Source organism: Trematomus bernacchii, unplaced genomic scaffold (genome assembly GCF_902827165.1).
Source record: "Trematomus bernacchii unplaced genomic scaffold, fTreBer1.1, whole genome shotgun sequence".
NCBI lineage: Eukaryota > Metazoa > Chordata > Actinopteri > Perciformes > Nototheniidae > Trematomus > Trematomus bernacchii.
The window spans coordinates 4,463,447-4,475,959 of record NW_022987513.1 but is presented as its reverse complement, the minus strand read 5'-3'; the positions used below and the strand labels follow the sequence as shown (position 1 = coordinate 4,475,959).

The following is a 12,513-nucleotide window of genomic DNA, read 5'->3' as shown; positions in this document are numbered from 1 at the left end:
GATTATTATGGTGAAACATCTGGCTTTAATTATAGCCTTGGCCCTTTTCTCCCCCCTCCCTCCCCCCTTATGCCTCCCTGTCGCTGCTGTTGTCCGCTCAGCATCTCTGTCCGTTTCTTCTTCCATTCTAGAACTCTCTCCCCCCCCCTCCTTCATACTCTCCGCCTATCCCCAGCAAGCAAGCCCCCCCCCCCTTATCTGACTCCTCTTGCCTCCTGCTACCATCCCCTTATTCGTGCAACAGTCTGCTTGGCTTTTTGTGAACGCTGCATCATGATGAATGTGGACTGCATCTGGGGTCTCTGCCTGTTCCTGTCTCTGAGTTTAGGATGGACCCGGGCTCAGGAGAGCAACTACACCAGGTGAGGACGAGGCTTCAGGAATGTCTCATGGACAGCTTTAAATAATCTTTGTTTTAATTACTTTAGGAAAGGCTACTTTTCTTAGCTTGAGAAATCAGCTAATCAGCTTCACAACAGCCAGCAGTGTCAGGACTGAAACACTGTGAATTCCTTCCTGTCTTTGTAGGCTAATTCTTTCCACTTCACTGTTGGTTTTTGGCTCGTGATGTGACATGAGGCATGCTGAGTCTGCAGTGGCTCTGCCGCCACAGATGTGAATGTTTTTGGTTGTGCCTGTGGGGTCGAATCAGAGCAGCTTGGCTTTCGCTGCGGACATTTTCACTTTAATCAGCAGGCGTCTGACTTTGCTGGGGTTCTGCTGCCTGAGCTTGTGGGAAGCAGTTTTTCCACTGTATCTAACTACATGTTTACTACTTCAGGATGGGGGATGTCAATGTAACCTTGTTGCTTCTTGTGAAATGTCGTGAGTAATATGACAGTAATATAAACCACATCATTTTCCAAGTTGAGCCAAACATAACACTGAATATTTGAACATGAAGAAATAACATTTTACAATAACAGGCATATTCTTTGTTGGCTCATAGATGGGCTTTTCGCATCCCTGCTTGCAACAGGCTGTTATAGGAATGTTCATGTTTTGAAAGTCAGTGAGCTCTGTGAATGTCTGGAAAGCAACAGAATTTACTAGAGAAAGTAGCACAATGACGTTGTTGGATCAGTTTGTCAGCTGTAAAATGTTATTGCCAGCTGTAGACTGAAATCGAACAAGGCAACAATAGAAAACAAGTATCTGTTCTTTACAGAGTCGCTTCTATGGTAAACATTCAAACAAAATGCTGCAGAGCTAACACTGAATCAGCCAGCTGACAACATCTGTAATAAACCAAAGCATGTAGCTAGCAAGCTATCAAATGTATGTCAACTCCTATAAAACACAACACAATTTTTTCATAAACTGTTTATTTGATAGTGACTACTTTTTTTATTTTAACAGTCAGCATCATCATGTGACTTTTCAAATAAAGTGAGGCCTTACATCTTGTTTAAGGTTGTAATATTTTTCTGATTTAGAATGAAATATGAGCTAGGGAATAAGAGTCCACGTTAAAGGGGCCCTATTATTTTCATTTTCAGGTTCATATTTGTATTTTGTTCCTCTACTGTGACATGTCTCGATGCTTTAATGTTCAAAAAGCTCTTTATTTTTCTCATACTGCCTGTTCTGCTGCACCTCTTTTCACCCTCTGTCTGAAACCAGAGCCCAGTCTGCTCTGATTTGTTAGCTGGCTGGCTCAGTTGTGAGCTTAGGGATGTCCCGCCCCTTAGCCTATCAGTATAATGTGATGAAGAGCTAGCCAATGGAAGCACGAGTGTTGCATAGTGATGTCACCATGTTACGGAAGTAAACAAAGGAGTCCAATGGAGGCGTTTCAGGCAGATTTGAGCCTTTGCAGACTATTTACATGCACACAAACCTATATAACACACTAAAGGAAAGGGGAAACCCCCAGAAGCAAACAGGGTGTCTTTAATAAATCATCTTAATCAAACATTCTGTACAGAGCTCAAGTGTTGACACACATAGCTTGATGTTGGGTTGACTATGCTTATTTTCTTTTTGATTCTCCAATTGTTATGTACTTGACCTTAAGTACACTCAGTTTTCCAGTAACTCCTAAAATAGCTCTAGTAGTAGAACTGCTAAAGGAAGTCAGTCAAAATGATTGTATCTGTGGGAGTTTAAAGAGACTCTGGGTTTGTGTACATACATGTGTTATTGTGTCATTGACCTACAATGCTGTTAGAACTGCCCATGCTATTTTCTACCTCTGTGTTTCCTTCATCACAGGCCTGTGTTCCACTGTGGGGGGGACCTGGTCTCAGACTCAGGCTTTGTGGGCAGTGAGGGGTTCCCAAGCTTTTACAAACCCAACAGTAAATGTATCTGGCGTATCACCGTGAGTCAGTCACCCTGCAACATGTCTAAATACTGACTCCTTCCTTCCAGCATCTGACTCATATAGACTACAATGTCTTTGTTTTCCAGGTCCCAGAGGGAACTGTAGTCATGCTCACTTTCCGAATTTTTGACCTGGAGGCTGATTCACAATGTCGCTACGACTATCTGGATGTCTACAATGGCCAGTCCAACCTGGTGCAAAAACTAGGCCGCTTTTGTGGAACCTTCCGTCCTGGCGCTCTTATTTCCACCACAAACAGCATGATGCTAGAGATGGGGTCTGATGAGTCGACGCAGGGCAGAGGGTTTGTGGCCTACTTCAGTGGAGCCAAACCATACGTAGATGGTATGTGGTCAGAATTATTTTGAATACTTTTTAGAGGCTTACTAATCTACAACACTTTTGTGGTATTTGTCATGACATATTTATATATATATCCTATGACTTTTAAGTAAAATATCCACTGCAAACTATACTGTGTAATTTTACTGTCACTTTTTCACTAACTCTTATATAACAAAGAATATTTTTTATGACATTCTATATGAACTAAGACTCTTTAATGAACATTAAACTACATAGTATAGTATGTTGAAAATATCACAAAAAACAACATAGTATTGTTAAAATAAATGGACATAGTAAAATATGTCAAAAATATAAAAAAATCGTCATAGTATAGTATGTCTTAATTATTTAAAAAAAATCATAGTATGTCGAAAATATCAGAAAAAACAACATAGTTTTGTATGTCAAAAATATCACAAAAAACGAAATAGTATGGCGAAAATATCACAAAAAATCCACAAAGAATAGTATGTGGAAAATATCACAAAAGACGACATAAGTAGGGAGAAGATTACTCGTTTCCATACTTCTTAAAGTCTACTTCCTCTTGAGTCATTATTCTTACAGAGAGTGTATGACTTGTTTCAGACCATCAGTTCTGTGGGGGGAAGATGACGAAGGCCCAGGGAGAGATCAAGACGCCCAACTGGCCCGACAGCAAGTACCCTGCAGGGACCAGCTGCTCCTGGCTCATCACTGTGGAGCCTGACATGGTCCGCAGCACTCTCACTCCCAACAGATCCTTTCCCAAAGTCTTTACACAACCATCTTGGACAACAACTGTTCAAGTGATTATTTGAAGTTCTGTATCTTGTTCTTTTTATTTACCAGGCAATCCAGGTTAAGTTTGGTAAGTTCGTCCTGGAGGGTGATTCCTATTGTCGGTTTGACTATGTGGCCTTCTTTAACGGTGGAGAGAAAGATGATTCACGGCTGATCGGGAAATACTGTGGAGATCGGGCCCCACAGTGAGTGACAGATTACTAAAGATGTTTGTTGGCTTAAAGCTTTTTGATCGACTTCTCTTGATGGAATACTTTACCTACCTATTTGTTATTATAAATAACTATTTGCTCTTTTGTAGGTTAAGGGCCCCTGAGACTCTTGAAGACATTTTTTTTGCTAATCCAAATTGTTTCCATGATATACTATGAATTAAAATACTGGGACAAGTCTTGATGAATTGAAACAAACGGGCACCAAATTTGACAACAAGAAATATATTTAAAAAAATCAGTTTACAAACATTAACAGAACTCTTGCAGTATGATCCAAGTCATTCATCCAGTCATATACTCACTTTTAAACCTTTGCATTTTGTTAAAACTATTTTAAGAACTTGCTTGAGGTCCAACATGATGTTTTGATATAGCTTTGCTGTTAAACACGACCCACATTTTCTTCATCTCTTCAATACTTTTCTTTGTTTTATTCACCATGCATGCCAGAAAAACAATGTTTTCTTTACTTGGTAATATGGGTTGAGTAATTGAAGAAACAAATTATAATATTGTGTGTTAAGTATTCCTTTAACTTCTACCTCCTCTCCTTCCTGTCTATATCCAGGCCCTTCATCACCAGCAGCAATGTGCTACTGGTCCAATTTGTGTCTGACCAAAGTGTGACATCGGATGGATTCTTTGCTGAATACACCAGCGTCCCACCTGGTACTCAGATACCAACATCCGACTCAGGAGCGGGCACCAGGTCCATCCCCCCAAAACCTGCTGTAAAACCGGCTGCACCTGTCGCTACGGCACCACCACCCAAATATGTGCCCACAGAGGCAACCAAACCAGTGAAGCCCACGAGGGGCCGTGGACAAGGCAACAGAGGGGTCCCTGTCACAAGACCAAATAGAAAGAGGCCTGGTGGGTGAAGTTTTGTGGTCGCCATACTTGTGTTTTAATTTGCAGAAGATATATCTAAAGGACATTTTGTATTCTTTCTTAATTTTTCCAGTCCCTCAAAACCCTGTGTGTGCTAAAGCCTGCAAAAGAGAAGGAACCATCAAGACCAGTTTCTGTGCAAGTGAATTTTGTAAGCTTCTTATTTTATTTTATTTATTTTATTCAGTTTCTTTTTTTAAGAAATTATTCACAAAGCATACATAACAAAATAAACACATCTAAGTACATACATTAACTACATAACAGTTGACAAATCCGAAATGAAATGATAGTAATAATAATAATACAAATAAAATAATGGATACATCTTAATACTCAAGTATACATTAATAAGTCACAAAAATAGCAACTATTTTCGTTATGGATTAATCTACAGATTATTTTAAAGTTGTTTGTTTTACCCTCAATTTATGAATCAAAGGAAAAGGCAAGAATGTGGTCAATTTCATACTGTTCAGATAGCAAGAAGAAACCAATCAGAAATTCTGACTGAGCGCTCTTTTTGCAGTGATAACTGGGAAGGTGACCTCTCTGGCCCCGGGGCCCCGAAGGACTCTTGTTGTCAGCATCTCCCTCACTAAGGTCTACAAAGCAGGTCGACTGATAATCACACAAGTGGGAGAAACCATGTTGGTTAAACTGGTGTCCCAGTGCAAGAAGTGCCCGTTGCTCCGCAAAGGTATGTTGAATTCAAAAACACTAAACAGTTTAATGGCAATTCCATTTACTCTCAAAATATATAACCTGCCTTTTTTTATGATTTATTCCGTTTCAACAGGTGGCAGCTACATTATCATGGGTCAAGTGGATGGAGAAGGACGCGGTACCCTGGAACCCGGCGCATTCACAGCTCCATACAAAGCCTCTCATCACAGACTATTAATGAATATCAACAACCAACCATGTTAACCTCACCCACATGTGGAGGCTGGGGATTCAGATGACATATCAAACACCAGACATTACAATGTGAAATACAGATCAACTAAAGCACAGTATTACAGATACACATAACTACAGTGTTATCCACCATTTTAAAGGAATACACATTTGTTTTGTATGCAAACACCTACCACACCTAACCTACCTTGGTAAATTCTATGAATAAAGGTTTTTATATATCTTTCAAATGGTTTGGTTGCATACTTTTTTGTAATTCTAGCTCTCTCTGTGTGTCTGATCCCACCTAGTGGATTTAAAGGGTATTACACTCAAACTAAGCTACTGTATTGCTAATTCAACTTTCTTCTAGAAACGACAGGTCTACCATTAAGGGGGTCACATCTCATATGGAGGTTATTGATTATTTAATTATTCAAATATATAAAAGTGTATACTTTTTTTACATTAAGATACTCCTTATTGAATAAACAGAAATGTCAAAAACATCATCAATGTGTATCCACATGTGTATATATTTTTTACAATATCTAATTACCATTTCTACACTGATAACAAACAAACAAACACAAAGGGCCGGACTCGCCTCTTCATAACAATAATGGCTAAAGCAGAATAGAACACATTATTGATTGTCGTTCCAAGATGATGCTAAGAAAAGCTATTTAACTCTGAGGGTCTTTTTACATTAAGAAGATTCATTATCATGACAATATTTTTTGTCAATGCATTGTAAAGAAATGGAAAAAATATGCAATTACTAAAAATGACCAGTAGAGGTAGATGAAGGTAAAAAATAAATTCAAAAAATAAATTCAAAATCTAGACATGTAGTATAACTTTCAAACAATTATGATCTAATAACAGTTTTAAAGAAAGTTAAATAGGACCAAATTGTTAACATGACCGTGTGATGTATCTGCTAATATACTGTACTTCTAAGTAGAACTCAAAGCAGTGTAAATAAAGAAATGATAACCAAAAGACCAGATAACACATGTACCTACAACATGAAGACCAACAGTAGCTTGTAACTCAGACATTGGAGAATAGGCAACAAGTGTTTGGCAGCTAAAGAAAAGCTGAAACAACATTGTCGAACAAAGGTCTTTGGATTCAAATGATAAGATCATAAACACATGCTTTGCCTTTACATTCGGATGCCACTCCAGTTCAGTTTACATTGGACAAAAATGTGAAACTTCGTTACTGTTTTCAGCATGGGTGCAGGTTCTTTTTGTCTCAACATTGGTAAAAGGAACACATTTTAAGCTGGGGGAGGGTGGGCATTAAGCAAATGTCCCATCTGTCCCCCCAAAATGTTGTTTAATGTATATCATGCTTCTTTAAACTTTAAACTTCTAAATTCACAGTCCATCCTGTTTCAGTTTGCAAGTCGACTGACACTTTATTGTAAAAAGGTATAAAATACATTCAATACATTTAATTGTTAACAAAAAGCAATATTGAGTTCAAAACTACCAACGAAATATGATGGCTTTGTACAACATGATACAAAAAAAGAGGCAAATAGGTAAAAAACAAACAAAGAAAGCCAGGCCACCCTCATTATTTAACTGGGATGCATATTACAACCATATCCAATTCTCCTGTGTGTTCCTACACCCATACACTCCCCTTCCCCTCCCTCTCTGAAGCCCCCTGCTGGCCGCAGCAGCCCCCTGCATCGGCCCTCCTGTGGCGGGAGGCCGGCAGGTTCTTGTAGACGGCTCGGCTGTAGGGAATAAAACACATCCCCAGCTGGAGGTGTCGGGCCAGGCGACAGAAGGCTGCGAGAGCCAGGACCAGCAGGGGGGTGAGCAGCAGGAAGCCCACAACCAGCAGAGCCACGCAGCCCCCGTCATCCAGGATGTCTGAGCAGTACAGAGAAGTGCCGTGGGGCTGCACCTGAGGGCAAGAAGGAAGGGAAGGAGTTAGGAGTGACATGGTGCAAAAATCCACTTTAGTGGACATTCAATTGATTTAAACGAATTTGTTGAAGAATAACAGTAACCCTAACCATAACAGGTTCTTGACCTCAGCCTAAATGTAAACTTAAACCATATTTTCACCCTAAAATATAATTATTTACATTATGGAGATTTCATCTTATCCCTAAAAGAAAGGTGAGTCCCCACAATGTCATCTGGAAACATGAGTAAAACAGACTGCTCCTAGAACTATAGGTTGTTCTGTGTGTGTGTGTGTGTGTGTGTGTGTGTGTGTGTATATAAAACAAAGGTTTTCACCATCACATATGGGGAACACAATGCAAGAGTTCATTGGAAAGGTGAGTAATCAAATATTCACACAGGAATTAGAGCAGCTCAGTCACAGCTGCAAAGATAATAAACAATTAAGTGCCAGGATGATCCAGTTAACTCTTGGAAAACAGTATCAAATGTCTGGGAAAACATTTTTTCTTTTTCTTCTGCGGTTTGATTGAAAGTCACAGTTTGACTGTCAGTCTAAATCCTTTGCTGCACTAAAGATTCCTGGTATATTAAAGTGGCCCTATTATGCTCAATTCAGGTTCATTTGTATTTTGTGTCTCTACTTTGACATGTTTACGTGCTTTAATGTTACTTCAAAAAGCTCTTTATTTTTCTCATACTGCCTGTGCTGCAGCACCTCTTTTCACCCTCTGTCTGAAACCAGAGCCCAGTCTGCTCTGATTAGTCAAACACTTAGAGATGCCCCCCCCTTAGCATACAATTTGTTGGAGCGCTAGCCAATAGAAGTGCGAGTTTTGTATAGTGTTGTCACTATGTTATGGAAGTAAAAAAGTAGTCCAATGGAGGAGTTTCAGGGGGGGGGGGGCGGTATTTTAGCCTTTGCAGACCATTTACATGCACACAAACATATATAACACACTCCCTGAAAAGGAAACCCCCAAAAATCAACATAGGGCCCCTTTAACTTTCATTGTGACGCGCATTTTCTTATGAGTTTATACTATTAGGACATAGTTAGGAATTTGGACACAGCACTAGGTTGCAATAATAAAATGGCAGCAGACAGTAGATTGTTACCGTGGAGTGGCAGAGGAAGCCGAATATGATCATGGCTAGAGAAGGGGTGAGGATGATGCCGAAGATGACGCTGGCCAGCCCGCCGTTGATCAGAGCGATGATCAGATTCTGTGCAGTGACCAGCACCGAGCACGCCCAGCAGTCCAAAGAGCCCCTTAACTCCAGCGGGGTGTCAGCTGCCTCAGTGCCGCCCAGAGAGTATGGGGGCGGCACCACGACCCCTGACCCCGCTCTGGAGGGGGAGCCCCGCTCAGACTGGGGCGGCTCGGACACATTCTTCTCCAACGTCCCGTTTCGTGATAGGCTCATCTGAAGAGAAAAAACATTTGTATTAGTATGGATTGCATTTGCTTTAATTTATCCTGCTGTTAGCATTTGGAAGTCTGCATAAACTGGTCTTTTCATTTCACAATGTAGAGAGATGCTGTGTGTTTAGTAGAGTGCCAAGTATTCTGCACTTTGTTGAAAAATCATATGAAATAGTTTGTCTATTTTCTGTATTAAAATTCTCCAATTCATCAAGCCTATCCACTGAAATCAAGGAAAATGCTAAAAGAATGTTCCTTAAATAATGTGCTGAAAGGTGTGGAAAGTCAACACAGATAACTGAGCTAAATAACTAAACACAGCTCTAAGTGCGAGGAAATGGTTCTCCGCTGACCCCACCTCTAAACGCCAGGATAACCACGACCAAGAACAATGCACAGCTGGGAAACTAACACAATTCCATGAATCAGTCATTTGAGTGTCAGAACAATGTTATGACTTTAATGTTCCAAGAGCAAAGGATTTAGTACATTTGTTTTTAACACATTACTGATAGATAAGGTACAAGTTTAAATGTCTGTGTTTCAATTCACTCTAATTTTGTAAACTCAGTGATGAGAAAGCCACAGGGGCAAGTTCCACCATTTCCTTCTAATCTCAAGTGTGTTAGCAGCTATTGATGTTCTGCCAAGTACCATGTGAACACGTTTTACAACCAGTCACTCCTTTTAGTCTGTCTTTCAACATCATTCAAAGTAAAGTACTAATTTGTACACTCCTTCTATCATCTGATTACTTGTTTGTGATGCTTCCTTAGTACAACATCTCAGGAAAACCTTCTTTCAACTTCAGTTTTTAAAATACTTTAATATTGTTTAAAATACTTGTATACATTCTGCTTGTGACTGTATGTCACAACGTCTTCCCTTAACCATGGATCAGCTCAAACACTAGCCTTTTGATGACATCATTAAAGCAGCCTTCTTATTTCCAGATCAATTTAAGGAAATCCAAACTAACTCTCAACAATCTCAACTTAAGTGAAGACACATATGCCAGTTGTTTCAATAGGATGTTGTACTGCATTCATTATAGAACAAATAAGGCCTTTTCATTAGGGTCAGGATAAAGTTTCCTTTACTTGGTTGTAATACAATTAAGATGGAGCTTGTTGTACTCACTGTGCGTTAGATCTGGTGATGTGGATGATGGGACTCTGAAGAACCTGGAGAGCGTTTAATGCTAATAGACAAAGAGAATTTAAAGAATTTCCTCCTGATGTATGGCTTCTCTTTTTCAAAAATCCAGGTCTTGAGAGTGGTATCCAAGCAACTAAATCTACAATCCTTTTTGTGTTCTGGAATATTTCATAAAAACCACCCTGAGGTATTTGCCCGCTCTTGTGAACCCAGATGTCTTCCTGAGACCTCCTGTTGACTGGGTCAGAAAAGAGCTCTGAAGACTTGAGGAAAATTCTGCTTTCCCACTGGCTTCAGCGCTTCCTTCCCTGACATTCTGTTTCCTCACTCCGACTCCAGTTTGAGATATGATTGAGTGCGTGAGTGTTTATGAGTGTGTGCGTGTGTGTGTGTAAGCGTGTATCCTGTGTTGCCTCTGATGCACAGAGAACAGGCTGTGCTGTGTTAGTGGCTGCTGAAGGGGTCTGGGCAGGGGAGCAGTGGAGGGGCTCTGTGATAACCCCTGGAACCAGGGGGAGGGAGGAAGAGTGTTTATTTGGAGAGATTAGAGTAGTCAGGGTATGCTGCCCAATCCCCAACACTTTGCACCCTTACTCACTTTCTCTACTCTACTGTCAAAAAACTGATAAGGTGGTTTTTGAAATTCTAAACAAGAAGAGCTGGATTTATATTGCATATTCATGTGCCAGTAAACTCAATGAGTTGCTTTAAGACTGACTGTTCCATTAGGTATAAGGAACAGTCAGCATGGGCACATTATAAGACAATGGGTGACTGGGCACAGAAATGGAGAAACACACATACTTTTTTGTTCTTTGTTTTGTGTCTCTTATAAATCTCTCTGTGGTCTTATGTCTCTCTGTCCCTTATGTGTGTCTTTGTAGTTTCAGGGTCTTTTGTAATTGTTTTGGTATTTTCTAGCTTATTTTGCATCTTTAGTTGTTTGGCCACTTTTTGTCGTGTCTTTGCTTCTCTTTGTGTTTATATTGTTTTGTGTAGTTTTTTGTTCATTTTCTGTCTCTTTTAAGTCATTTTGTATTTCTTCGTAGTTATTTTGTCCCATTGTAATTATTTTTGTCTTCTGTTGTTTTGCGCCTTTTTGTATTCTTTTTGCGTCTCTTTTGGAGTTGTTATGTCTTGCTTTTTACATTCAGTGAGTCTCTTTGTGTCCTTTTGCAGTTTTTTAGCATCTCTATGAAGTAGTTTTATGTTTCTTTTGGGTCAATTGAGTTTCTTTACTCGTCGGTGGATGTGTCTTTAAGTGACATTTTGTAGGGGAAGGCTGGGGGGGTAGACCTGTTCAGTAATCCATCTCTGAGGCCATGCTACAGTCATACTATACTGTACTGACAAAGGGTGTGAACAATTGGACTTCTCAAATACTCCAAGAATCACAAAACCTGTAATTCAGAAGGTTTAGGGAAAGCCAGGCCAGGCTGCTGGAGAGTATTGACCCTTGACCTTTTGATGAAAAACAGCTCGGCTTTCAGAAAACATAAGGAAATGAGAATGGGGGTGGGGGCACTCTCTAAATTGGTGGGGGAAAGAAGCTATCAGGGGACTGACTGATAAGAAAGTGAGGGGCTCAGTTCAAAGAGTGGAATTTGTATTTTGATATGAAGACTCATTTTTTCATCCCACAGTGTATTCACTATTTGTTTACAGGGGTAGATATATATTCCCTGGAGATGGTAAGTGTATTTTTACAGTCGTTACAAGAAACAAATGATCAAAGAGACTATGGCATTAGTGTGTCGGCTAAAAAAAAAATGCAGGAGCAAAGGGTGGTTATGTCATTAACAATGCCACAGAGTGTGTTGTTTAAAAGCGTATGTCAATGTCTGAGGGGGTTGGTAGAGGAAGAGCAGTCTTCCTGTCCTTGGAAGCGGGATATCCGCTGCTGTGTCCACGTTCCTGACGAGATGGCCCTGCATCTGCAGTTTGGCAGTCTCCTGTCCTCTAACCCTCCAGACTGGTGGCAAAAATAGCAACCAGAAAGAAACATCTCAGGTTTACACATAGCAAAGGAAACGAGACAAGACGATAAGTACCGCCCTGAAGAATGTTGCTATTTGCTGTTCCAAAAATGTTTTATTGTTCGTCAACTGTATTACTTTATACCGGGATTTTTATTATTGACAGTATATGTTTCAGTATTAGGTTCAGTATGAAGGTGTGTCTCTTTTTTGGTCAGATCATTTAGGTCACATTATTACCTACAATTGTGGAGTATAGTTACTAAGCACTGTACTAAAGTTTTTTAAATATAAAGTAAGAGTATTTTCATGTTATTATTTTTACTCCACTGCTTCTCAAAGGGAATTATTGACCTTTTTTTACTCCATGACTTTTATTTGATCATTTACTTTTACTCACTTACTAACTTTGAATTATTAAATTAATAATATAATGTAAAAAAATACTGTAAGATGAATTGTTGTAAGTAAGAAAATAGTTTTACAAAGCAGTCTACAAACAGTAAAACAAATCAGCTACCCCATAACCAGCTGTAAGATTTAAAAGATAAACAA

The 12,513-nt window shown here is 39.6% G+C and overlaps 2 protein-coding genes across 2 annotated transcripts; one reads left to right on the top strand and one right to left on the bottom strand.

The window, feature by feature from the left end:
• Positions 1–224: 224 nt before the first annotated feature.
• Positions 225–5,714, top strand: pcolcea (procollagen C-endopeptidase enhancer a). The gene is made up of 9 exons (XM_034114035.1): positions 225–362; positions 2,215–2,323; positions 2,413–2,671; positions 3,263–3,387; positions 3,506–3,642; positions 4,241–4,545; positions 4,637–4,714; positions 5,093–5,263; positions 5,363–5,714. The coding sequence occupies exons 1-9, from the start codon at positions 274–276 to the stop codon at positions 5,491–5,493; spliced, it is 1,404 nt and encodes a 467-aa protein (XP_033969926.1). The 5' UTR covers positions 225–273; the 3' UTR covers positions 5,494–5,714.
• A 158-nt stretch (positions 5,715–5,872) lies between these two features.
• Positions 5,873–10,459, bottom strand: tmem88a (transmembrane protein 88 a). The gene is made up of 3 exons (XM_034114047.1): positions 9,965–10,459; positions 8,517–8,825; positions 5,873–7,392 (listed from the first exon to the last, which is right to left on the bottom strand). The coding sequence occupies exons 2-3, from the start codon at positions 8,823–8,825 to the stop codon at positions 7,105–7,107; spliced, it is 597 nt and encodes a 198-aa protein (XP_033969938.1). The 5' UTR covers positions 9,965–10,459; the 3' UTR covers positions 5,873–7,104.
• Positions 10,460–12,513: the final 2,054 nt, after the last annotated feature.

Excerpts from the sequence above, each read along its gene's own strand:
- tmem88a (XM_034114047.1), bottom strand. The coding sequence starts at position 8,825 with ATGAGCCTATCACGAAACGGGACGTTGGAGAAGAATGTGTCCGAGCCG. Across the intron at positions 7,393-8,516 it reads GCTTCCTCTGCCACTCCACG|GTGCAGCCCCACGGCACTTC; the intron begins GTAACAATCTAC and ends TCTTGCCCTCAG.
- pcolcea (XM_034114035.1), top strand. The coding sequence starts at position 274 with ATGATGAATGTGGACTGCATCTGGGGTCTCTGCCTGTTCCTGTCTCTG. Across the intron at positions 3,388-3,505 it reads TCACTGTGGAGCCTGACATG|GCAATCCAGGTTAAGTTTGG; the intron begins GTCCGCAGCACT and ends TTTATTTACCAG. Across the intron at positions 4,546-4,636 it reads ACCAAATAGAAAGAGGCCTG|TCCCTCAAAACCCTGTGTGT; the intron begins GTGGGTGAAGTT and ends TAATTTTTCCAG.